The sequence below is a fragment of the Antennarius striatus genome, chromosome 18, assembly GCF_040054535.1.
Source record: "Antennarius striatus isolate MH-2024 chromosome 18, ASM4005453v1, whole genome shotgun sequence".
Taxonomy (NCBI): domain Eukaryota; kingdom Metazoa; phylum Chordata; class Actinopteri; order Lophiiformes; family Antennariidae; genus Antennarius; species Antennarius striatus.
The window spans coordinates 20,187,751-20,211,659 of record NC_090793.1 but is presented as its reverse complement, the minus strand read 5'-3'; the positions used below and the strand labels follow the sequence as shown (position 1 = coordinate 20,211,659).

Below are 23,909 nucleotides of genomic sequence, written 5' to 3'. Positions count from 1 at the left end.
TTGACAGGATTTCATCATTCCATCAGTGTGGGTGATTTCGTGTCATCTGGCCCGTAGTTCAGGCCGACTGAGAGGAAAAACACTGGAATAAACATCCAGGATTTTTTGATTTTGACATGAAAATATCCACATTTCTCTCTCAGATCTCTGCCTGTGTTTTTTATATTTGTATTTTTATATTAATATTTGCAATTTCCACATCAAGGGCTCTTCCATCCTCATCAAATAAAGGTGCGTCGCGTCTCATTTTGTTTGCAAAATCCCACGTCACACTTCTGGATCGCCGTCAAATTATCCCCACGTCGAGCTGCACTTCCATTTTTCATCAGGACCCTTATTACTGCCGGCACAGAACATAACTCCACTTTTAATTTTCTAAATTAACCCGCCCTTATGCTAATTGAATTGGGCGGTAATGGCTCTCGGTAGACGGCACGTAGGGCGAAAGAGGCATTACTGATGCCCCCGCCGCTCCTGGAGGAAGGAGCTTCTTTATTTAGCGCCAATGGCGTCCCTGAAGGTCCGACCAGGCGGGAATATCTGCAGCTGCGATGCCAAAAAATATGTTTTGGTGATTCCAAATGTGAGGCATGTGACCCTAAATTGAAAGCCGGTGATCAATAAGAGGTTTACTGTCCTTCGGGGGGTTGTGTTTATCGCCGGGCCCACGCTCCATCTCCCTCGTGGCTTTTAAAGCGAGCTGCTGGCGCCACTCTGACACATCGGCAGCTATTATTCCTGATGCCTCCCGTGGGCTCGTCCTCTCCATAAACTTTTCTCCTTCATTGAGCCACAGCTCTCCCATCACCAGCATGCTTGTTAAACACATGCACACATTAGCAGAGCTCATGTTCCCACCGAGGCCCGGCATCCTTTCTGCATCCCTGCAGCCTCCGGCTCAGCGACTGACGCAGGTTTGACCCTCAATCCTTCAGCGGAGCAGCAAGAGTAGGAACAGAAAAGTGAAGAAGAGAGGAAAATAAAATGTAAAAAAAGATGTCATTTACTTCTAGACAAATATGAGATCTGTAGGATCTGTAGTTTTATTTCTCCTGTGTCTCAGTTTTTTCTCAGAAGCAAAAAGATGCACTAAATCTAAATTTAGTCTCCTTTTAAGTTTCAGAAGAGATCTCAACAAAGTCTCCTTTAATTTCTAATAGTCTCACCAGTTTCTCCTAGGGAATTTTTAGGAGAAACCTTTTAGACATGGAAACTAAAATTAGACTGAGGTGAGAATCTCATATTCGTCTCCTGAGCTACAGAAGAGCAGTAAAATGTTCCTGGAAGCTGTTGAAATCATCTGAATGTATGCATTCAGGCTTATAGTGGCGCTAAAAGGCGTTCGGTCTTTGATGCTTCAGTGTGTGCAGGTCAAGTGGAGCTCTGGAGCCAAAGGCGTCGATGCATCTGCAAACCTTTTAAAACCCTCAAAAGCGTCGAGGTCAAGCACATCAACACTATTCTGCACTATCAAATAGAGAAAGTTACCCCAGGCTAAGCTAAAGCAACTCAAAGTGAAGCCCAATCAATACCTCAGCGCCATGAATTCAATTGGCAGAACTAACAGACGATGCGTTCAAGGATGCTGCGGAAGCCGGTGCAGAAACAGAGCAAAAGCCTTCGAATCCGGTCCGATTTGAAGAAATTCCTCATTAGCTTCTCCATTTTTTTCTGGTTCAGGAGCAACGGAAAGTTATTTAGAAATAAGATCTTATAGAGCTTTATTTGTTGTTTTCAATAGGAATATTTTAGTAATTTTAACAAAGAGGATTTTTAAAATGACAGTCCATGAAAGTTACATTCATTAATTTTGACTTGCAGCTTTTTTATTTTGAATTCAACACTGAATGGGTTATTGATGACATAAAAGACTGGCTTTGACGGAATAAAACAAATACCACAAATCCACTTGAAATTGGCTAGCAGCCAGTTAGCTTTGTTAGCATCTCGCTTAAAATTTGCTTCATTTATTCCATTTGTTTTGTTCTACAAAAGTCAAAATGTGAAAATGACACATTAGTGTAATAATGTGTTATGCTAAGCTATGTTATTTTAAGCTGGAGTTTGAGTTTGTTGCAGTGTTAGCAGAGTGAATTAAACCTGGAGGTTTCTTAGTGGTGCTAAAGTTTATTTTCTCTCCTTAAGGTTTATTTCCTTTGAGCGTTTGGCGTTCTTCTGCTAATGAAACCCTTTTATGGATGTAAAACTTTTATTTATGTCGTATCCTAATGTGCCGGCTGATTGCTTTCTGCTGGAATATGCAAATGTAGCAGCCATTTTCATATAAATAGTTCCATAGTAAAAAACCTCTCCAAGTTTTCAATAAATTAACCTCAGAGAAATTCAGTGCAGGAAAAAAAAAGTGTCCTGTTAATCAAATTGATCTTGAGAAGGTGTGTGCCTCCAATGGAAGAGCTACTCGTCACAAACTTTTCCAGCTAGAGGCAGTTAAACGGGACCGTTTCCAGTAGCAACGCAACACATTTTCACCCCCAGATGCAGAATATTTGCTTATTAAAACTGTTCCAGAAACACATTTTTCATTTTTTGACAGCTTTATATTACTGCCGTGATTACTGCTTGTTATAACCAAATTCAAACAAACATATTTTGTCTAACTTCAGGTGGCTCCACAAAAGAAACACGATGAAGTATCACACATGCTTTGTGGGGACCTCAAAGGTGTGCATCCCATAATTGGTTTCTTCATTTTACTGATTTTTGTTTACACTTCCACACACATGCGCGCCGTTGTTCTGCTATTATTCCGCTGCGGTGGAGGTTTTGGTCCATTAACATCAGCACAAATTAATGTTTCTCAGCACTAACAGCTTTTGTGTCCTTGGAAATGAGTTTTCTAGTTTTTAATGAAACATAACGTTCAGAAGGTCACGCAGTTTGTTTAAGTTTCGTCACAGAATATCTGCGAGTTGAATTTATTTCTAAAAAAACACACCAGATGCTTGGTTTTCATCCACAGGTGTTAAGCCTTCACTCGGACGCCGTCCACATTCGGAATCCCCTGCAGCCCTTAAACGCATCGCGCAGGCCAGCGGCTTTGAACACGTATCTGAAAGTTAGATTTTACTGGTAAAACTACTTCATAAATTACTTCTGCAGGAAAAAAGAAGTCTCAAGGGTGTGAGAGGGGAATTTTTAACAGTGATTTTAACGCGATGACGAAACCGTCCAGCTTCTCGAATGTCGGATCTCTCCGTAAATCCTTTGGAGACGACGCAGCTCCGTCTCCGAGCTAGTCAACAACATTGTAAAATCAATATTTAAAACAAAAGGCCTGTGGTTGATGCTAAATCCTTTCATTTAATCGACGTCTGGAGCACAATTTCGCCTCAATATGTTTTGGGTTCCATGCTTTTTTTTTTTTTACAAATTTTTACTGCGTTAGCATCCGTTGTGAGCGATAGCATCGGAGCAGATTGCGTCCGTCTTTAATCTCTGGATGAACGCGTCCGGTGAATGTTAATGAAGCTTCTTCTCAGATGCCCAGCTACAATAAAAGCGACATTTCCCTTTTGGTTGGATTCACTCTTGCGGGGGTCCGGATCACTCCATGATACCTTGTTTACTGTGGCGACGCCTCAGCGGCCCCCCCGGCTCATCTATCACAGCAACTGAATGGCAGACAGGGATGGGGGGAGGAAGAGAAGACTGCTCAGACCCCCCCCCCCCTTCTCTCGCTATAGACTTAGTAATCAGAGCCAAGGCTGTTCCCCCGGTGGAGAACAGAGACCTTGTGTTCTGGGGCTCCAGATGGGCAGAAGCGACACCAGTACGACTCCCCAGAGAGACGACTGGGACGTCAGCGAGGGCCGCTTTTGTAGAAAAGACTCGAACGATCAAAAATATCATTTGACTCGTCGAGTCAGTCCTGACCAGCCGCTCAACCGCGAGTCAACGGAGTACTACTGAGTTCAAGTATTTAAGATTTGAAAGCAGGTTTTCAGCGTCTTTAATCCACCAAACTTCACTCCAGATACTAAAAACCTAAAACTGAATTGCACATGGTGTTTGTACAACAAAGCCTGAACAACATAGCACACATCGAACACATAGGACCCGGGAAATAGTACAAAACATCAAGTGTGAGCGTCTCTTAGCTGCACAGTTTGTTGGCCTCGTACTCGGCGTCGTTGGGTTGCCTGGCGCTGAACGCCTGCAGGGCGGCGAGTATCCGCGTCACGTCCGCCGCCGACAGTTTGAGTCTGTGTCGGAGCAGGCAGGCGAACAGATCCACGTGGGGGGCCCCCGGCGGCGAGAGGCGGTTGACCCGGTAGCGCAGCTCCACTAGCTGCAGCAGCGCCGAGTCCTGCGATCCCTGAGTGTACGGGTAGTCGATCTGCAGGATCAGGTCCTGGATGGCCTCGGGGTCAAAGTGCACGCTGTAGCCAAACAGCTGCATGCCGTTCACCTTCATGTAGCCGATGTTGTTGAGCGGCTCGGTGGCCTCCGGGGGCTCGTAGAACGCCGTCACGTTCCGGTTGTCTCGGATGCGACTCCTCAGGTAGAAATGAACTGTCTCGAAAAAGCTCTTCCATCGGTTCCCCAGCGTCAGCGTCCAGTTGTAGCAGTCCAGCGGGATGTCCAGCCTGGCGCGCTCCCAGTCGGGGTATCCGTGCTGCCCGATCGGCATGGTCCAGCTCTCCGAGTGGCTGCCGCCGAAGGGGTTGACAAACAGCGACAGCGCCGGCTCCAGGGTGCTGTTCCTGGTCAGGCAGAACTGGAGGCTGAGGCCCAGCAGCATGTGAACCCGGTTGGACTTGACCCGGTTACTCTTCAGCGTCAGCAGCATCCTCTTCCTCCAGGACGGGTCGAACCAGGCGTTGACGCGCACGTCGTTGCTCACGAACACGCCGTGCAGCGCGATGCGAGGGTCGCGCCGCTGCAGCAGGTAGCGCAGCTCCAGGTCCTGCAGGTCGCGGTCGCTCTCCATGCCCAGGTAGGGGTCGGTGGGGTCGGGCACGGTGGGCCTGCAGGCGCCCTGGGTCAGGGTGAAGCCCGGGTTGCAGCTGGAGCATCGGGTGCGGTTTTCCGAAGAGCAGGAGGCGCAACGGGCGCCGTCGCCCACGGCGCAGGGGATGAGGCTCTGGCAGGCGGGGCGGTTGTAGGGGCAGGAGCAGCTGCGGCTGGCGTCGCTGTAGACCCCCACCTGGTTGTTCTCGCTGCAGTACAAGACGGAGAGGGCGAAGCCCAGCCAGGAGCTCAGGGGCCTGGGGGAGAGACGACAGCAGCCTTAAGCAGCGCTCTGGTTTGGTGCATTCTTGATTCTTTGACGCACATTTCCTGACAGTTATGCACGATTGTCAGCTTTAAATGTACTTCCGTTCAACAAAAATATTCACAATTTTACCATTTCTTCACATGAATTTCAAAGCCAGAAATCGCCATTATGTTTTGATCTCGCCTTATTAAAATCAATCAAATGGAAACACGACGTCTGTTCGTTTTAACACGGCAGTGAGAGAGGAGTTAGTTACACCCTCCTGAGCGAAAGGAAGCGTTCCGGTGGGTTTGCGCTTTGAAATACCCGATGTGATTAAGAACTATACAAATAAAAGTTGATTGACTGATTATCATCATGCCTCCGAAAAACAATCAAAAGTTAATGAAGAAAAAGAGACAAATATTACTACAGATATTACTGCAGAATAAATGAATTAAAGGCAAAGAAAACTATTGAAAAGCAAAAGTTAAAAAAACAAAACCCTATTACATCTTTATTTCTAAATTTTTTTTAAATGACTACCAGGCTTTAACATTTTGATAAAAATGATACAGAAGTTTCTTTTTTTTTTAAACTTAAACAGTTATGACGTCGTTACTAATAAAGTCATTAAACAGTTTTTTTAGTTTTTATTTTGTACTATTGGCTAAGCTTTGTGTTGCTCCTACTGCATATTCTGTTATTACTTTTGTGATTTTTTAAATGTCATGCTGGGATGCACACAATTTCTTGAAGCGCATCCCAGGGATGCACTACTTTCTGGAGGTAACATGAGGTTAAGTATTACGAGTTACCCACGCGACCTTTACACCACAGCTCATCCCTTTTATCTCACAGATTGCTCTTATTGTGAAATACAGGAAAGGTTTTGGGCAACATTAATTCTGCCTTTCACAAAAAAATGTCATTTCTAAAAAAAAAAAAAAACGCCGCAAAAACACTTTTCAAAATGACATCCAAACATTTTAATCTACCAAATTTCCCCTCTGTGATGCAGATAAATGACGATGACGCACGCAAACAGAGGAAGGAGAACAACTTAATCTACCGGTCGTCACTTTATTAATATTCTGACGGCGGATTTGAATCCAGCTACAACGGCAGACGTATAAATTTCTCAAACACGTTCCTGAAAACCAGACTTTCCCCTTGACCCCCCCCCCCCGGCCGCTATTGGATTTTTTTTTCTTTTACAAGCAGAAAGGGTGTGATAAAGATGTGTAATTGGATTGTGGACTAGTGAGCTGATTGATTGTGTCATTTACTTAATTTCCCTGGCAGAAATAGCTATCAACGGAGTGTTCACAAGAGGGGCATAAATCTGAGGGAAGTTATGGTCGCATCTCTGAAGCAGAGCATCCAGGTGGGAGGGGGGCGGAGGGGGGGTTCTGGATGCTGAAACAGCAACTGTACCCGATAAAAAAATTTAAAAAAAGGACGCAAGAGAAGTCTTCACATTTTAGTGCCGGCAGGAAGCTTATAATCCGGACGCCGTCGTGTTAAAAACCAACGATTCCCATAAAGATGGAGATGCTGAATCGATGAAGCGGCTGAACCCTGCAGACGGCGACGCGTCAGCGCCGCCCGCTTCGTCTTCCTCCTCGTCTTCCTCCTCGTCTTCGCTCCTGTCAGCACTTTTTCACCTCAACCCACCACTCCTCCTCCTGGAGTGCCTTCTAATAAGCGCCGTCGCGCTCCGCCGCTCCCCTCCGGCGCCTGGCGCGTAAATCATTTTCATAATTCCACATCTTTTTGGGGAGCGGTTTAATGTTCCCTCCCCCTCACCTCGGCCTTTGCAGGACGATCCCCGGCTGCTTCCTGCACCTCCTGCTGAGGCTGAAGAGCTTGTTGGCGGTGCGGCGAGCTTTGGCGAGGAGCCGCTGGCTGCCGGCCTCCAGCTGCCGGTAGCGCTGCGGCAGGCCGGCGTCGCTCCTCCACAGGTGTTCCACCTCCGACGCGTTAACGGCGTAATGCGTGGGCAGCCTCCTGACGAAGTTTTGGAACTCTTCTGGAAAGAAGAAGAACAAGAGGAAGTGAATTCCGCCGGTGGCGATGAGCCGTAGGGTAATAAAAAAAAAAAACGCTTCTCACTGTCGGTCCCTAAAAGCAAACGACGCGCCGGTTTCGTCGTGGTGATTCCTGATGCCATCAGCGTGTCAGAGAACAAACTTCTTTCATATTCTGTTTGTGTGAAACGTGTGAATCACCACCAACCTGTCGCCAAACGTGCAGCGTGAAGCGTCTTCAAAGCCGCCGCTCACTAATTAGACGCGAGTGACGCCAAGAACACAAACGCCGTTCCCGCCCCGAACAAGTCGGGTAGCCTCGATCGCTCAAACGTAAAATAAATCCTCGACTTTTTCTTTTTTTTCTTCTCCATCTGTAACACATTTTCATTTAATAGCACATTTGCAGAAAGGAGTGCCTCAGGGCGAGCTCCGCCCCACGGGCCTCGAAAGGCACAGACAGGCTTGAAGTCACCATGACGAACACGCCTCAGCTCGTCTTCATCATCGCTATCTGGATGCTGGACCTTCATCACAGCGGAACCTTGGCTTTGTTTCCCTCACAGCAGCTTCCTCCGTCTGATGGGTGCCAGCAAACCATCACGTCTCCCTCAGACTCTTGGACGGCGGCGTAAACGCCCGTCCTGCCTGCTCATCTTCTCCACGGTGGATTTTACGATTATTATAGCACTACCTCAAAATTAGTGCAATCATAAATTCTTTGGCGTTTGGACTGCAGCCAGCCTTTGTGTGGTTTTTGATTTGTGTTATCTGTGTCTAGATAAAGAGGAGGAAGTGTGTTCTCTCACACTCTTAAATGTTGAGATTTCATTATAAATTTGCATAAGATATTGACGTTTTCGGGTATAATTTGAGAAAACTGACGCAACTCTACACTCCAGGTAACAGCTAGTTAGCATAGCTTAGCATAAAGGCTACAAAAGGGACCAAAGCTGACAATCCAAACACGTCCCGTGTTGAAACAGAAGGTTATTTTCTTTGCAGCTGCTGAAATGTCAATCCATGCCTTTAATTACACATTTCCATTGGGTGATAACAGAGGCTTTTTCTCTGGCACATCAGTCCCATCACTTCCAGCAGAGCTTTAGAGCCCCCCCCCCTGTGGATCCCTGAAAGCCTCGCGCTGACATTTCAAAGGTCACCGTAGAGGTCGCGGTGACTTTAAACGCTCTGCTCACCCGATTCCTCAAACTCCTGGTTGGCGAGTCTCCAGGTGTCTCTGATGCGCCGCAGGTTGTTCTCCAGGGTGTCCAGGTCGGCGTGGGGGCAGTTACACTGAGGGAAGCCCGCGCCGCATTCGCACCAGCAGTCGCCCCCCCGGCACGCGAACCGGCCCTCGGATTTACAGCCGATGTAGTCGAGAGCCGCCTGGATGAAGCGGTTCTGCAGGTAAGCCGGCAAAATCACCTGCAGCCCTTCAAAGGGGGGGGGGGTAAAACACGTCAGGAATAAACTAGAGGAAAATGAAGCAGCTGAAATTAAAAAAACAACAGTGATGTCATCATCATGTGATCACAGCCATCCAGAAATGATCAATGTTTAGCCATTAAATGTGTCCTGACGCCTCCACTCAGGGTTGAAGGCACTTTTTTGACTTTCGACCTATTTTAGACGCGCTGACCTTTTACTGACAGCTGAAGTCTCTGATAGCTTTTTGTATCCTTCCGATAAACCGTAATGTTGAACAACCTTTGCTTTCAGGTCATGTGACAGTTGTTCTGAGGCTCCCATGATGCCGCTCTTCAGAGAAGAGGCAAAAGGAGAACAAGCTGTCCACCTTAAATACTCTTCCTCATGATTGGCTCCATCTGTGTGTGTAGGTCAGGAGTCAATAGACTGATCTAACAAATATTGAGTTCCAATAATTCGTGCTAAAGATATTGAAATCAATAAATCGGTTGTCCACATTTACGCACCTGCCTACTTTTGTTTAAATAATTATTGCACACCTTCTGTAAATCTTATAAACTTCATTTCACTTCTCAAACTTCACTGTGTTTGTGTGCTGCACGATGACTTTAAATGAAAATGCCAAACAAACAGTGATTTATAAAGTATTATCAGGAGTAAACTGTAATTGTAAATATAATGTTAATGTATTCATCCGCAGCTGAAAATAGTCCCAAACAAAAGAGCAGTTCCCTCCTCCTGGATTAGCTTTTCAATAAAACTGGGATTAAAGTTCACGGCTCCATTTAAAGAATCTGACCAATATTTAACATGTAATCTATAATCTGGTGTGTTTCAGATGGAGCTTTATATTTAGACTCTACCTTGCAGTTGGACCTTGTTCTCCGGACTGTGAACCAGAACCGAGCTGACCGTGTCCAGATTGTCGTAGTTGCTGCATCCGAGGGGTCCGGTTCTGGTTTCCGTCACCTGCAAAGAACATCAGGAAAAACGTGAAGCTTCTGGAATTTTTTCCAAATCATTTTGTATGTTAAAATGATAAAAAGCTAATCCTACATATTTATATAAATCCAGCCTGAACACAGTGACCCCCCCCCCACGACGTCTCTGTTCTGAACGCTTCTCCTCAAAGCATACATTTCTCTTTTATTCCCTTCTGTTTACATGATGCAGCGCATAACAGTAATTCATCTTGATGTTTAAATTAGGCCACTTCTCCTTTAATTTACACACACACACACACACACACACACACACACACACACACACACACACACACACACACACACACACACACACACAAACACAAACAACTTTCGGCTGATTAGGATAAATTTATTCTGGGGAGTCCATCCTGTTTCTGGAGGAACTCTGAACGCCACGCGTGATTTAATCAAATGGCCGCGTGTCACAGGTGCTTTACGCACACGCCTGTGACACGCAGCCCCCCCCCAACCCCCGATATTCAATCTGCTGCAGACGCGCCGCAAAGTGGAAAATGAATGGAAGTCAGCCTGGCTGGAAATTAATGGAATGATATATTTAATCCATCAAGCTGATGCAGAACTGGAGGAACATTCCCCGTTTGTGTGGGGGGGGCACTTGTCTTCATCAGCGGCCACTCACTTTAGCATCTACATTTGCCCCTCAGGCTGATGAATGCATGCACTGTAATAGCCACTTCAGATGGTGCAAAGGATGATGGGTAGGGTAGAAAACAGGGACGCCGCTGCAGAGGGAGGGGCTGCGTGCAAACCCTGCATGTTGTAGCGGCGGGAGGTTGGTTGGCATGTTAGCTCAGTAAAGAAAAATCAGATTTAACCAGACACTAGTAGAAAAGTTTGATGCATTCAAAGCATCCGGTTTAAAGTGGACCCCCCCCCCCCAGGCCGGCACAGGTGAATTCTGCTTGAGTCAGGCCAAATCTGTAAATAAGCATGTGTTCTTAATCCCACCTGATTAAATAAAACGTGGAAATAAAATTCCCTGAGCTGGATTTAGAGGATTTGTTGCTGCGTGTTATCTTGAGGCTGAGCTGCTAAAGTGTCTGAATTTAAACGTCGTGTCAGGAAGGACCAAAAGTCTCCTTCTGACTTCCTGCTACTTCACCGGAGTATAAAAGTCTTGTTCTGATTAAAGGTGTCGTTTTTGTACGTCTGCAGTTTCTGCTAACTTTCATATATGATTAATAGTTTTAAAAATATGTACAGTAATCCCTCGCGTATTCGAGCATCAACACACTCGGCTTTTTAGTAGGTATAGTCACATGACACCGTACGCACATTCTATTGGCTGACAGCTACGTTCCGTGAGTCTCAGACTTCTGTGAGACACAAAAGTGTTTTAAACAGTCCATCAGAGTGTTTTAAAGGTAATACAGATAGAAGGTGGTTTAATATCAGAATTGGGGGGTTCATACTGATATTAAATTACTGTAAATAATAAAATAAATAGTTTGTCACTCTAACGCGGAATTCGTTAATCGCGTGTGGTTCCAGGAACGCTTTAACAGCAAAGAACGAGGGCGCACCGCATAAATAATTATACATAATTAATAATACACTAGAAATAAAACACAGAAACAAACAAAATAAAACTGAAAAACTTGGTGTTTTACTCTCTGTTGAGGCTAAAAGTTCGTAGAGGGCCACGCCCAGTGGTGATGTCATCATCTGCTGACACACCTCTGCCAGGTGAAGAGTTAGGAAAGAATCCGTTTGAACGTGAGACTCATTTCACATTTTCTAAAAACACTAAAACTGTCTCTAACGTCACGCTGACACGCGTGTGCAGATTAAACACAAATATGCAGTTTTCCCAGCATTCAGTTCAGGGGGGGCCAGGGGGGCGTCTGATTGGCTCACAGACGTACCCGTATGGCGGTGGAGGCGATCTGGAGGTGGTGCAGCTTGCGGAGGGTGCTCTCCCTGTCGGTGAAGTAGGACGCCGTCAGCTGGTGGAGGGCCTCCAAGGTCACCGTCCCGCTAGCGTTGGGGCTCCCCACGGCCCCGGGGCCTCCCTCGGGCCCCGAGGGCGAAGGAGGCCCCTGGAGGAGCTTCCTTTTGTCCACAAATATGGTGAGAGACTCCTCTCCTGCAGGAGAGAGAGGGAACATCTCTGGTGTCTGGTCCAATCAGGAGACAGCAGGGATCAATTATTATGGAGAAGGATCGAGGGATCCGTTCATCTGTGACGATCATCAAGATTATTGATTAAGAACATCGAGCGTTAACTATTTGAATGCTCTGAATTATAATCTGCAAAAGTTGCATTTATAACAAATCAGGTCTGCGGTGAAGATAATCTGAGACGTTTATTCTGTAATCCACCTGTAATCCTGAGGCCACTCATTAGAAACACACTCATGCCGTCTCCCCCATCAATGAAAACCCCGACCTTGAAAATTCTTTGTCTGATGAAAGCGATGAAATAATTAAACCATCAGCTCCATCTGACGCCCGTCTGCACGCCGGGATGAGCAGATTAGGAGGTCAAAGGTCACGACGACCTCACAAAACTCAAGGACAAACTGATCAGATCTGATACAAACACAGAAACACACGTGCTCTACATTTATTGGTTTGTTAGTTGTTGTTGAATTTAGTTTTTTTGTTTGTTGCGTTCCGTTTTTGCGTTATTCCTGATTTCTCGTTATTACATTTGCAGGAGGCGACGTCTGGATGATGCATTTTGAAGTCCCGACCGTTCACGGGATGCAGCTCTTCAGCAAAAAAACCGTAACGACGTTAAATCCTCTCTCTGGACTTGAATCGCACGTCGAAGCCGTTTTGTCGATGCGCGTCTCATTGGCCCGTTTCCCCCAAACGCGTCCGGAGCCGCTCGCAGCTGATTGGTGCTGACATTTAGCAGCGACGGAGCCTCTGCAGCTGATTCATCCCATGAAGGATCAATCCCTAATATCATCTCTTGTAATAATCCATCAATCACGCAGAAGGTTTTTATTCTTTCCGGTTCCTCTAAAGGTGTGATTTATTATAATCAGTAAAACGTCTGCCTGAGAAGATTTATATTGATCGTGTGCTTCCTGCGCTTCCTAATTTGACCAGAAGAAGAAAAAAAAACATAAGCATTCACATTTAAATTCTACTAATTTGTGTGCGTTAATCAGCGCTAGCCAGATGGCACCTCATTATGAAAAGGCACACAAGTTCTCCAAACTCAATCAAACTGCCTTCCAAATTGACGCCAGCGTTTCGGCGCACGTTTGGCAGCACCGTCGCTTTAAAACTAATAAATATCACTGGAAGGATCGGGGTGACGGTTTAATGGCCTGCAGCTGACGCGCCTGACATTTGTTTAGGTTTAGGCGCCAAATCCTGCAAGACCAAGGTCAGGGGGAAATCAGCGGTTCAAATGTTCAGATAGAACGAACCCGACTGGCTACCGGAGTCCGACTTATTTGCTTTGTTATCGCATCCGTCCTGGCGGGGATCAGGTCGAGGCGGCGTCTCTGCTTTATTTCTTTCTCTCTCGACCTTGTCAGGTGAGGACGGATCAGGTTCGCTCGCAGCAGACACACGCTTCTGTTTCAGCATCCGCCGCGTCAGTCAGAGTCTCACGAAAGCCGCGGATCAAGAGTTCTTTGAGGTGAAGCATGAAGGTTCTTCGCTGTCATTACACTTGTTTTTAATGTTTCTGTGTTCTACCCAACCAGGGGAGACGCTTCTATCTCTGTCTTTATGGATTTTTTTCCTGGCATGAAGCAGTCAGACTATAAAGAAGTGCTTTGTCTTCATTTCTGACATCGTTACAGCCAAACCATACGTTAGCTGCCCCATTTTTTGGCCAGTTCTTGTAATTTTAATCAGATAAAAGCACAAAAAACATCAAATTAATCCTGGATTGCGAGGTTGCCAATAGGGGTTATAAACAAAATTTAGTTGCTTCATATGGACGTGTTGTGACTAAACTAATGCACGCTTTGAAGCCAAATGGAGAGCCTCAGGGAAAATCATGATGTGGCTGAAAAAACCTTTTTTTTAATTGTTGTTGGAATCCAACACCAGAGCCATCAGATGTTATTTGTGAGCCAGAAAAACACTGATCCAGAAAAGTTGTGATCTGCTTTGTTGTTTGGAGAGCAGCAGGCGGTGGAAGCGGCGCCCCACGTGCACAACGACACAGATAAATAAATGACGCCGTGTGGATTGGGCTCCCTTTGAAGCCCCACAATGCACCTCACCTCCCAGAGTGGCGGCGAGCAGGAGGTGGGTGCCGTATTTCTTGATGAGACTCTCGGTGATCGTCTGGAGGGTCGGCCGACGCCCCAGCTGCCGGACGGCGTGCATGAAGTCGGGGTCGAGGGGCAGAGCCAGCCCCCCGCTGCCCCCGGGGGCGTCCCGCTTCTCCACCGCCAGGCTGTTGACCTTCCATCGACCAAACTCTCTGAAAACACCAGGCACACACACACAGACACACACACACACACACACACACACACACACACACACAGCCCCATGTGTATTTATACACATATAAATACACATATAAATAAGTAAATAAATAAATAATGCTTTAACTGATTCAACCTGTCAGTCTTCTACAGCGCTCTCCCCTTTTGTTTTGGGCTCATTAGCGACGTCCCGCTTGCTCTCGTTTTAAATCCATTAACTCGTTTTGCGGCTGAAGAACGTTGTCGTGCCTCCATTGTGTTCGGCTTCTCCGTTTGTCGAAGTGCGTTTTGGTTTTCTCTCCTCCTGGCAGCTCACACGGACTGATAAATGAATTTGAGCTCTTTCTATTGTGCGTCGTGACAAAACTGTCACTTTTTTATTTTGTGTGTTTGTGTTTTTACAATTTCCTGGGAGGCAGCAAAAGGGGGGACAGAAGCACGGAGCGTTCTGCAGATGTCCTGAAATATTTAAGGTCTAAAGCAGAGCTGATTTCTGGAGGAACTTCCTGTCAGCTGACGGTTAGCATACTACGCTCGCTAACTAGCTGTGACACTAACTGAAGCAAGGGCGTAGGATTCAACCAATGAGGCTGCAGATTGCATCCGTCTGCATCCACCTGCATCCGTCTGCATCCGTCTGCATCCACCTGCATCCGTTTGCATAGCCCCCCCCCCCCCCCGGTGGTGGCTGCAGCGCCGTTCCGGTCAGCTGACCCCCTCCATATAAAGAGCTCCCGGTAATGAAATACAATGATTGTTATTTTCAGGTGATTACACACTGATGGTAAATATAATTATGAATATTATGGTCTATTTCCGTCTCTGAATCCCTCAGGCAGGAACTGTGGGGTTAGCGTTAGCGTTGACCTGGGGAGGGGGCTCGGCCCCAGCTGGTGATTAATAATAATTTAATTCCCTGGGTCTGTATGATCTGTAAGCCGCCTCCATGTTACCCCCCTCCCCTGTTTGGACCCCAACAGAACCACTAGTGGGTCCTCGCCATCAGCTGCCATTGTGGGTTCTGGCTGGACGCCACCAGCTGGGCGCCGCCGCCGTTCTGAGGACCTCCTTCTCCTTAGAGGCAATCAAATCACTGCCACCAGAAAAATGACCGGCAGGGAAATAATGGGGGGGCCGGCGTGGAGTGTGTCATTACAGACAATCACGGTAACCAGGGGACGAGAGTCCGCCAACAGACGGGCCCCGGGTTCAGCTTGGAGCCTCACTGCAAACGCAGGAGGGGTTCCATTTCTGACACATGGAATGATGCTGTTTGATCACCGGCCGCCAACGAACCCACGACCACGTGACGCTCCTGACGGGGTTCCAGCGCCCGCAAAGGTCAGAGGGGTCGAGAAATGTTTAAGCCTCCGGGCGATTTAAGAGAACGCCTCAAACAGGAAGTAGAAACCATCACGACACTCGTCTAAGAATACACGTCCTAAGCTTCTCCCTGGTGTCGCCTCACAAGACAGTAAACAACAAACAGAGTCGAGCGCTGGAACTGAACGCCGCGCTGCTGTCGCTCAGCTTTAGTCCTCATCCTGGTCGGGTCTCGTTTGGAGGCACCAAAACCCTTAATCCCCAAAAAACTGCCTCTGGGGGAGAAACGTGAGCAGCGGCTTACAGGACGCCGGATCGGCTGCACGGAGCCTCGAGAGGCACAGGTGTCATCAGCAGAGAGGCACAGGTGACACCACCTCCAGCGGGCTGAGGCTGCTTTGTTGTGTTCAATGGTTTTCAGAGAATAAGGAGGAGGTTTCGGAGAGGCGGGGCCTCCAGTCAGGGGGGGGCGATTGGAGCATTTATGCAGCAGGTCTATTGAAAAGATTCAGGTGCCATCGGGAGATAAACACCAGCGCCTTACGGATCCCTGGAGGAGATGACAGGCTTATTGATTCATCCAGATCATAAAATACCTTTTCTCATCGGTGAAGTCACCAAAGAGAAAAAGCAGCTCCAGTCTGAAGTATCGACGACTCACCTCAGAGCTATAAGTACCGAAATCTGATCTGAATACCCAGAAACATCAATACAGTCACAAGGGCGTAGCAAAGTTAACCATCGATTGGAAACAATTATCAGCAATCAGGGAGACGATCAATACGTGGAAGCATGACCGTTTACAAAAAAATGTTTAATAAAGTAGAAAAACCTGAAACAAGTTATAGAATTTAATTTCTTATAAGTATAGATAGATAGATAGATAGATAGATAGATAGATAGATAGATAGATAGATAGAAAGATAGATGTCATCATATCATATATATTAAACTAATTCATTCTATAAGTAACCAATCAATCAATCACGCTTTGATCACCTCCTCTGTGTGTGTGTGTATTAAGCAATCATTGGTAATCTGATCTAATAATCAACCCCTGAATAATCAATTCATTCAGATACAAAATATCCAACAGACCTTTAAAATGTTTCTTTTCAGATAAAAGCAGCAGCAAAGCAATAATACACACACACACACACACACACACACACACACACACACACACACACACACACGCACGCACGCACGCGCGCGCCCCACCTCAAAATTTGCCCACCAGCTGGAAACTGATTGGGTGCAGGTGTGACACCTGTGTGTGTGTGTGTGTGTGTGGGGGGGGGGGGGGGGTAATACCTGTGGGGGCGGTCCTGAGTGTTTACTCAATGCGCGTCAGTGAAAAGAAAACGTTCTCCTTAAGACAGACAGACAGACAGACAGACAGACAGACAGACAGACAGACAGACAGACAGACAGACAGACAGACAGACAGACAGACAGACAGACAGACAGACAGACAGACACACACACACACACACACACACACACACACACACACACACACACACACCTGTAGATCTTGTATCTGGTGCTGAAGCCCTGCTGGTGCCTCTCCGCCGCCTCCGTGAACTCCAGGGACTGGTGGAAGGGCCCCTTATCGGACAGGAGCCACCCCAGGGGCCCCGGCGCGCCGTCGTCCGGTCCGGCGGCGGGCGCGGCTCCACCGGCGGCGGCCCCGGAGGTCCAGCAGCAGCAGCAGCAGAGCCAGAGGCCGAGAGCCGCCCCCTCCCATAGCTTAGGAGCGATCCCCTGACAGCCCATGCTTCCCCCAGAGACTCCTCATCCTCTCCGGACCGGGAGGAAGACGCTTCACCCGCGGGCGCGACGCGCGTCTTTCCGCGGGTCGAACGCGATCATTTCATTTGAAAACACGCGTGGAGACTTCAGTGATGCGTTCAAGTCCTCCCGACTCACCTGCTCCTCCAATCAGGACCGACCGATGCGCTCTGAGGATCAACTCTCCGCTTCGGGATCGGATCCCTCCGCGACGCTTTTACTGATTTCTGCTTACGCGCAACTTTTATTGCGGGATCCGTTCCTTTAAACGCAAGCGTGCGTTTGTCCGCGGGTCGGCGGGAAGTTGCATCAGCGGAGGCGAGAAGGAGGACTCATCCATCCATCCATCCATCCGTCCATCCATCATCCATCCGCGTTACGCAGCGCGGTCCTTAAAGTTGCGCCTCATGATGAAAATGTGCGTGCGGGGGGGTGCGTGTGGTCAGCCGTCCTCTCTGCGGCGGGAGCTGCGGGATGAATGAGCGGCTCCTTCATCACAGAGATCTCCTCTTCCTCCCCTTTTTGTCTTACAAGTGAGAGAGCAGGAAGGGAACAAGTGCGTCCTGATGAGAGTAATAGAGCCTGAGTGGCTTTAAGTTTTGAGGACCACGTGATGATGATGAGGATGAGGATGATGACGCGGATGCTTCAATCATTCCCCATTACCGCCACATAATTCCCCCCCATTATTTGCCATCACAGCATGTTCCCCTCTGCGAACACGACGCATTAAAAGTGTTAAAAGGACCTGATGATAGACTAATTATCTCACTGTGTTTGTTCTTTTTCTTTTATTGACTGGGGTGGCTTCAGAGTCCCCCCACCACCACCACTAAGTGGTCCCACATCCAACATGATGACATTCACCTGTGAGAATAATTACAGGCCATTTTCAGGAAATGTTTCCTTGTGATCTGATCATTTTCCACCACAAATTGTTCCCTGCATTAAAATGATGCTTAAATTCAGAATTATGCAAAAGAACTATTAGATATGCACCTAAATAATAAACCGAAGGCGGTGGATTCATCATCGATGGAGATGATGATGATGATGATGATGATGATGATGTGGACCCCTGCAGGTTTCCTCCAAACTGCACGACAAAAAAATAAAATAAAATGTGAAAACGTGATGGACATGAGAGGAAAATGAGCTGCCAGCAGCTTCCAGGACGAGCCGGGGGGTGGGGGTGGGGGTGGGGGTGGGGGGGTCGACAGGTACGCAGATGAATGTCTAATTAGACTCTTTCAGGGGACGCCACAATGAAAGCGGCTACATTTCCACGCCAGAAGTTGTTGGACTTTGGCGCAATTACGCGTCACGTTTGCCAGGAGAGGCTTTTTTTGTGGCGTCGCTCGTCATTCAGGCGGAGAACCTGGACGACAAAGGCCCCCCCTGTGTAAAACGGGGGTAGCAGGACGGAGTCTGTTAATCACCGAAGCTTGGCTTCCATGCATATCTGGCTGGAGGCCCCCGCTAATATGAAGGGCCCGCTTTTATTTCTTCACTTTAGACGGGGTCACGTCTGCAGATGCTAACGGTTTGTGTTCGTCTCCAGGTAGCTGATCTTGGCGTTTAGGACATCGGTAACGATAAGGAACGCTCCTGTTTGCTTGTGAAACAAAAGGAGCGCATTAAATATTCCAACTGGTGTAATCTGTGTGGAGGAAAGACGGCAGAAACCAAGACGCTTAAAATGAGCTTCTCCCTCCGGGGGCCGCTCGCTCTTATATTCTCCTGAAATCTGGGTCTTTGTTGTCGGCGTGTGCTGTAATTGAAAAAGTTGCAACCCCCCCCCCTCTCTTCCCTCCACGCGTCTTTGTTTTCCTCTCGCTCCGTCTATCCTAGTTTCCCAGTTTGACGTCTGTAACTTCCAGCTTCTCCGCTGCTCTCAGCGTCTTTCTGCCGCTCCTTCTTCCTCCCGCTGAGCGACTCCCAACGCCGTCCGTTCGCTGAATCCACATCGTAGAATCACGGACTTCACATTCTTCTGTTCCCTCTAATAAAACAGCGTCCTCCTGCCTCCGAGAGCGTTTAATTCTCTGCCTTTATTCTGGATGTATGAATCATATTTGATTAACTTGTTGGAAGGAGGTGTTTTTTGTGTTCTGTTTTTGACATGAAGTGAAGGTGTAAAGTGCAAACGGAACAGAACGGACAATGATGAGGTCTTCGCTAATTGCATTTAACCTCCCGAGTGACTCGGCCTCTGGTGCGAGGATGCCAGTGGGCATTGTGCAAATCGTGTTTGGGGAAGACAAAAGGAGAACGACAAAAGGAGAACGACTTCCTGCTTTCACGGCGCTGTGAGGTGCTGACACCCATTAGCATCCATCTGAACATGAGCGCACGGCTTGTTTGATTAGCTTCCCTCTTTAGATTTTTGGTTTTCGGCCAAAAAAAAAAAAGGACGAAAGTGTAAAAACGCTTCAGGATGGAGTAAAAACTGCAGATAAAACTGGTTATTTTCCCGACTGGTTTGGTCCACCTGGTCGTTGGCAGCTCTCTTTGTTATTCAGGTCAGGGAACACACATGTCCGAGGCTTTTGTCAAATCTTTGGCTTCAGTGGCCCGGCTGCTATTTTTGCTTCTTCCCTGTACGTGCCCTTTCATTCTTGAGTCACACTGGAGCGTTGGAAGGCTGACCTAGAATACTGAAGGCCTGTCACGCAGCCTCCCGTGAACATCTGCGCCCAGAACCGGTGGAACTACAGAATTAAAGATCCTCCGGTTCATCTGCTCCGTCGTGCAGGTGAGGTTTGATTCACTGCTGCAGCCAGAAATGGATGCGGATACAAAGGATGAGTTTTGGAAGTGCGATTTTGGCGGAGCTGTGGTTGGAGGCTGTTGGCAGCATCAGCAGCTTCAGGAAACACACGTTAGCCAAAGCGAGAGGGGAAACAACAGGGGGGGAATTTAGTCAGCGGAGGAAACGCTGAGCAGCCAGGATTTAAGAGTCGGGAGGAACAATCTGGAAACCAGTACATGAAGAGTCATGCTGGTTATCCTGCAAGTGATGATGGGAGTCGAACCCGTCGCTGACTGACGGCAGAGGAGACACAACCCGGCGCTGCAACACGCGCACAGCGTATGGAAAATACAGCTGAATAGTTGGTTTATTTCTATATTGTTTATTTGCATATTGTCCTCAATTGTTGTTCTCCATGAATAATTTATGATATAGTTGTTTTTTGCATTTAAAGCATTGTTGAAACTTTTGTGAATGTGTTTATTGGTTTTTCTAAGAGATGGATGTGAAGATTAAGACAGAGAAGTGAGGTCAGCAGCAATTCAGCTTAGCATAAACACTGGAAACAGCAGGAAACAAGAGGAAACCAGAGGAAATAACAGGAAACTAAAGGAAACAAGAGGAAACTAGAGGAAATAACAGGAAAGAAGAGGAAACTCGAGGAAACAACAGGAAACAAGAGGAAACTAGAGGAAATAACAGGAAACAAGAGGAAACTAGAGGAAACAACAGGAAACAAGAGGAAATAACAGGAAACAACAGGAAACAAGAGGAAATAACAGGAAACAAGAGGAAACTAGAGGAAACAACAGGAAACAAGTGGAAACTAGAGGAAATAACAGGAAACAAGAGGAAATAACAGGAAACAAGAGGAAATAACAGGAAACTAGAGGAAACAACAGGACACAAGAGGAAGCCAGAGGAAATTACAGGAAACAAAAGGAAACTAGAGGAAATAACAGGAAAGAAGAGGAAACTCGAGGAAACAACAGGAAACAAGAGGAAACTAGAGGAAATAACAGGAAACAAGAGGAAACTAGAGGAAACAACAGGAAACAAGAGGAAACTAGAGGAAATAACAGGAAACAAGAGGAAACTAGAGGAAACAAGAGGAAACAAGAGGAAACTAGAGGAAATAACAGGAAACAAGAGGAAACTAGAGGAAACAACAGGAAACAAGAGGAAACTAAAGGAAATAACAGGAAACAAGAGGAAATAACAGGAAACAAGAGGAAATAACAGGAAACTAGAGGAAACAACAGGACACAAGAGGAAGCCAGAGGAAATTACAGGAAACAAAAGGAAACTAGAGGAAATAACAGGAAATAAAAGGAAGAAAGAGGAAATAAGTGGAAACAATAGGAAGCAAGAGGAAACAAGAGGAAGAAGAAACAATAAGAAACCAGACGAAATCAGAGGAAAGAACAGGAAACAATAGGAAACAAGAGGAAATGGGAGGAAACAGGCTGACAAACTCCAATAGTTAATAAATCTTTCCATCTCTTCACGTCAGCGATACGATTTACTGACAGGAAGCTGCGTTAAACGTCTCGACCACGTTCAATCCAAAGGAAACCTTTTCCTAAACAACGCTTGAAAGTGGAAACGCCCTTCGACACACAAACTGGTTGTCGGTTCAAATCCACCTGCAGACCTGCCCCCCCCCCCCCCCCGGTTGGGTACATTGACCTCCGACCTCACAAACCGATGCAAAACAGTTCTAGTAAATGTATGCAGACTTTTTTTTTGACCCCTGGCTTCCTCCATGTCTTCCTCACTGGTCGTCCTCCCAGAGCTCACAGCAGGACAGCGTTGGATCAGACTCCGCCCCTCACAGGAGTGTGTTTTCCTCTTTTCTTTTGGAGACTTTTGATCATTGGGAAGTTGGCCGATAACTTTACTCCATGTGGAGAATAATGAAACATTCTAATAAAACTATTTAATTGCTTTTCTTTTTTGTTCTTCAGCTGAAAGTTTGGTTGGAATCAATGAAAGTAATTTGCGAGCGGGTCAGGTTTTCTTAAGGTTTTCTTAAGGTTTTCTTAAGGTTTTCTTAAGTATCTACACTTGTTGCCGCGGACAACCGAGTGATGAAGCCCCGATTTTATGATGAAAGTTTTGTCATGTTTTGTAAAGGGTGTGCAGATTCAAGAGGGACACCCTTTGGCATATTTTAGAACACTTTGACATGGAACCAGATTGAAAGAATAAATTAAAGGTCTTTTCTGATTAGAAGGAATGGAGTCCGCTCTTAAAGCTGGTTGTTGAAAGAAATTCATCAATTCTGAGTTCCAGTCCGGAGGAGCGAAGGGAAGAAAAAAGAAAAAAAAACGTGATTCATCACCTTCCTCTCAGGCAGCTTCCTCTTTGACATCAGGGTGCTGAGAGGAAGAACCAGCAGACGTTCATCTTCCTCCTCCTCCTCCTCTTCCTCCTCTCAGTCTGGATAAAAGAATCAAAAAATAGTAGGATAGTCGTTCACATGATGTGTCTTTAATTGAACAGAACAACACAAAGGTGTTGTTTCTATCCTAGCTATTATAGAGCCATGAATAATTTGATTCATGGCTTTTGTTTGATGCTAACCACGTAGCTGGAGGATGCTACCTGCCTTTAACGTTATTTGTCTTCCACTAAAACTCACATTTTCTGTTTTGAAAGCTTTTCTTCTCTTTTTTTCTCGTCAAATTATTTGCTCCCAGTTTTCCAACCTTGGTTTAACCTTGACATAAAAAACAACAGCACGTGCTGTATGATGTTCACTCTGATGGATTATCGATCCAAAAGTCTCTGCTGATTGATTTTAAAACGAAGTGACAGGAATGGAATCAACACGGCCGTCTGAAGGTGAGCTAAAAACACATCGGCTGTAACTGCTAAACGCAAACAAATATTCATTCTGACACTATTTATAGCATTTAAAATCACTTATTTTGCTAAAACCTGAGACGTCTCATGCTGATGGTTCCAACCGGCATCCGGATCGGGGTGTAGTCACCCCGGCGTTCCGCTCAGACGGCTCTAGACAGGGCCGCTGAGCAATATTTGATGGACTGTACAAGTCACCTTGTTCACATGGGAGAACAAAGTCATCATTTGATTAGAAGATAAATGTTCCCGCTGCGCCGCCTGACAGCCTCATGATGCCTCTAATGCACAGTTGCATATATTTGTAAGACTAAACAGAGAGAGGGCTTTGCAGGCCTGGAGTGAATCTGTAATGATTCCTCTGTCAGTGCTGCATCAGCACGTGGAAGGAAAACATCATGAGCGTTTGTCAGGGCGGTGCCGTCGGAATAAATCACTTCCTGTCTGATTCAAACAATCGTCTTTACTCGCATGCCGAAAACTTCCAGCGTCATAAAAAAAGTTTGGCGCGCTCCCCGAGCCCCCGCCTGTACAGGTGGGACTTCACTGAAACAAAAAGCTCGACCTTCAGATCTCATTAAATTAGGTTTTGTCACTAATTTGCTTGAGATGAGAAATTCAGCCCAAAAACTCGTCTGCAGGAGACGTCGGCCGGCTCATTACACCATAAGAATATTTAATGATGCATTCTAGCTGCAAGGTCAGAGTTAGCATGTGTCCTGTGGTCAGAGGAGACGGATAAATCATGTTGTTCCTGCCGTGATTCCGTCAGGTGTCGGTAGTGTGAATTTGATGATGCTGTTGCCTGTTTTTATTGTCCGGTTGCTAATCAGCCTGGAAGGACTGCCGGATGCGGGTTTGAGCCGCGCTAACAGACCGGAGGGGTCACAGCGCTGATCCGGATCCACTTTCATCCAAACTGATGGGACTCTGGTCCAAAGGAGGGATTTGCATTACAGTTAAAGGCATTTTGTTGCAGATGCGTCGTCCCAAGAGGCAGGAGGGGAACGAGTTTAGTGCCTGCGTGAAGTCATCAGTTGTGGTTTGAACGGCAGCCATGGTAACCATGAGCGGTAACAA

At 46.7% G+C, this 23,909-nt stretch overlaps 1 protein-coding gene across 1 annotated transcript; it reads right to left on the bottom strand.

The window, feature by feature from the left end:
* Nucleotides 1-3,984: 3,984 nt before the first annotated feature.
* On the bottom strand, nt 3,985-17,194 carry LOC137611797 (BMP/retinoic acid-inducible neural-specific protein 3-like). Its single transcript, XM_068339892.1, has 7 exons — nt 16,944-17,194; nt 13,883-14,085; nt 11,552-11,772; nt 9,543-9,648; nt 8,448-8,684; nt 7,028-7,250; nt 3,985-5,228 (listed from the first exon to the last, which is right to left on the bottom strand). The coding sequence occupies exons 1-7, from the start codon at nt 17,192-17,194 to the stop codon at nt 4,115-4,117; spliced, it is 2,355 nt and encodes a 784-aa protein (XP_068195993.1). The 3' UTR covers nt 3,985-4,114.
* Nucleotides 17,195-23,909: the final 6,715 nt, after the last annotated feature.

What these genes read in the sequence shown, in the direction of transcription:
- LOC137611797 (XM_068339892.1), bottom strand. Translation starts at nt 17,194, where the DNA reads ATGGGCTGTCAGGGGATCGCTCCTAAGCTATGGGAGGGGGCGGCTCTC. An exon ending in GCTCGCCGCCACTCTGGGAG is followed by an intron (nt 11,773 to 13,882) that starts GTGAGGTGCATT and finishes TCTCTCCTGCAG; the next exon opens with GAGAGGAGTCTCTCACCATA. An exon ending in GAACAAGGTCCAACTGCAAG is followed by an intron (nt 8,685 to 9,542) that starts GTAGAGTCTAAA and finishes CCCCCTTTGAAG; the next exon opens with GGCTGCAGGTGATTTTGCCG.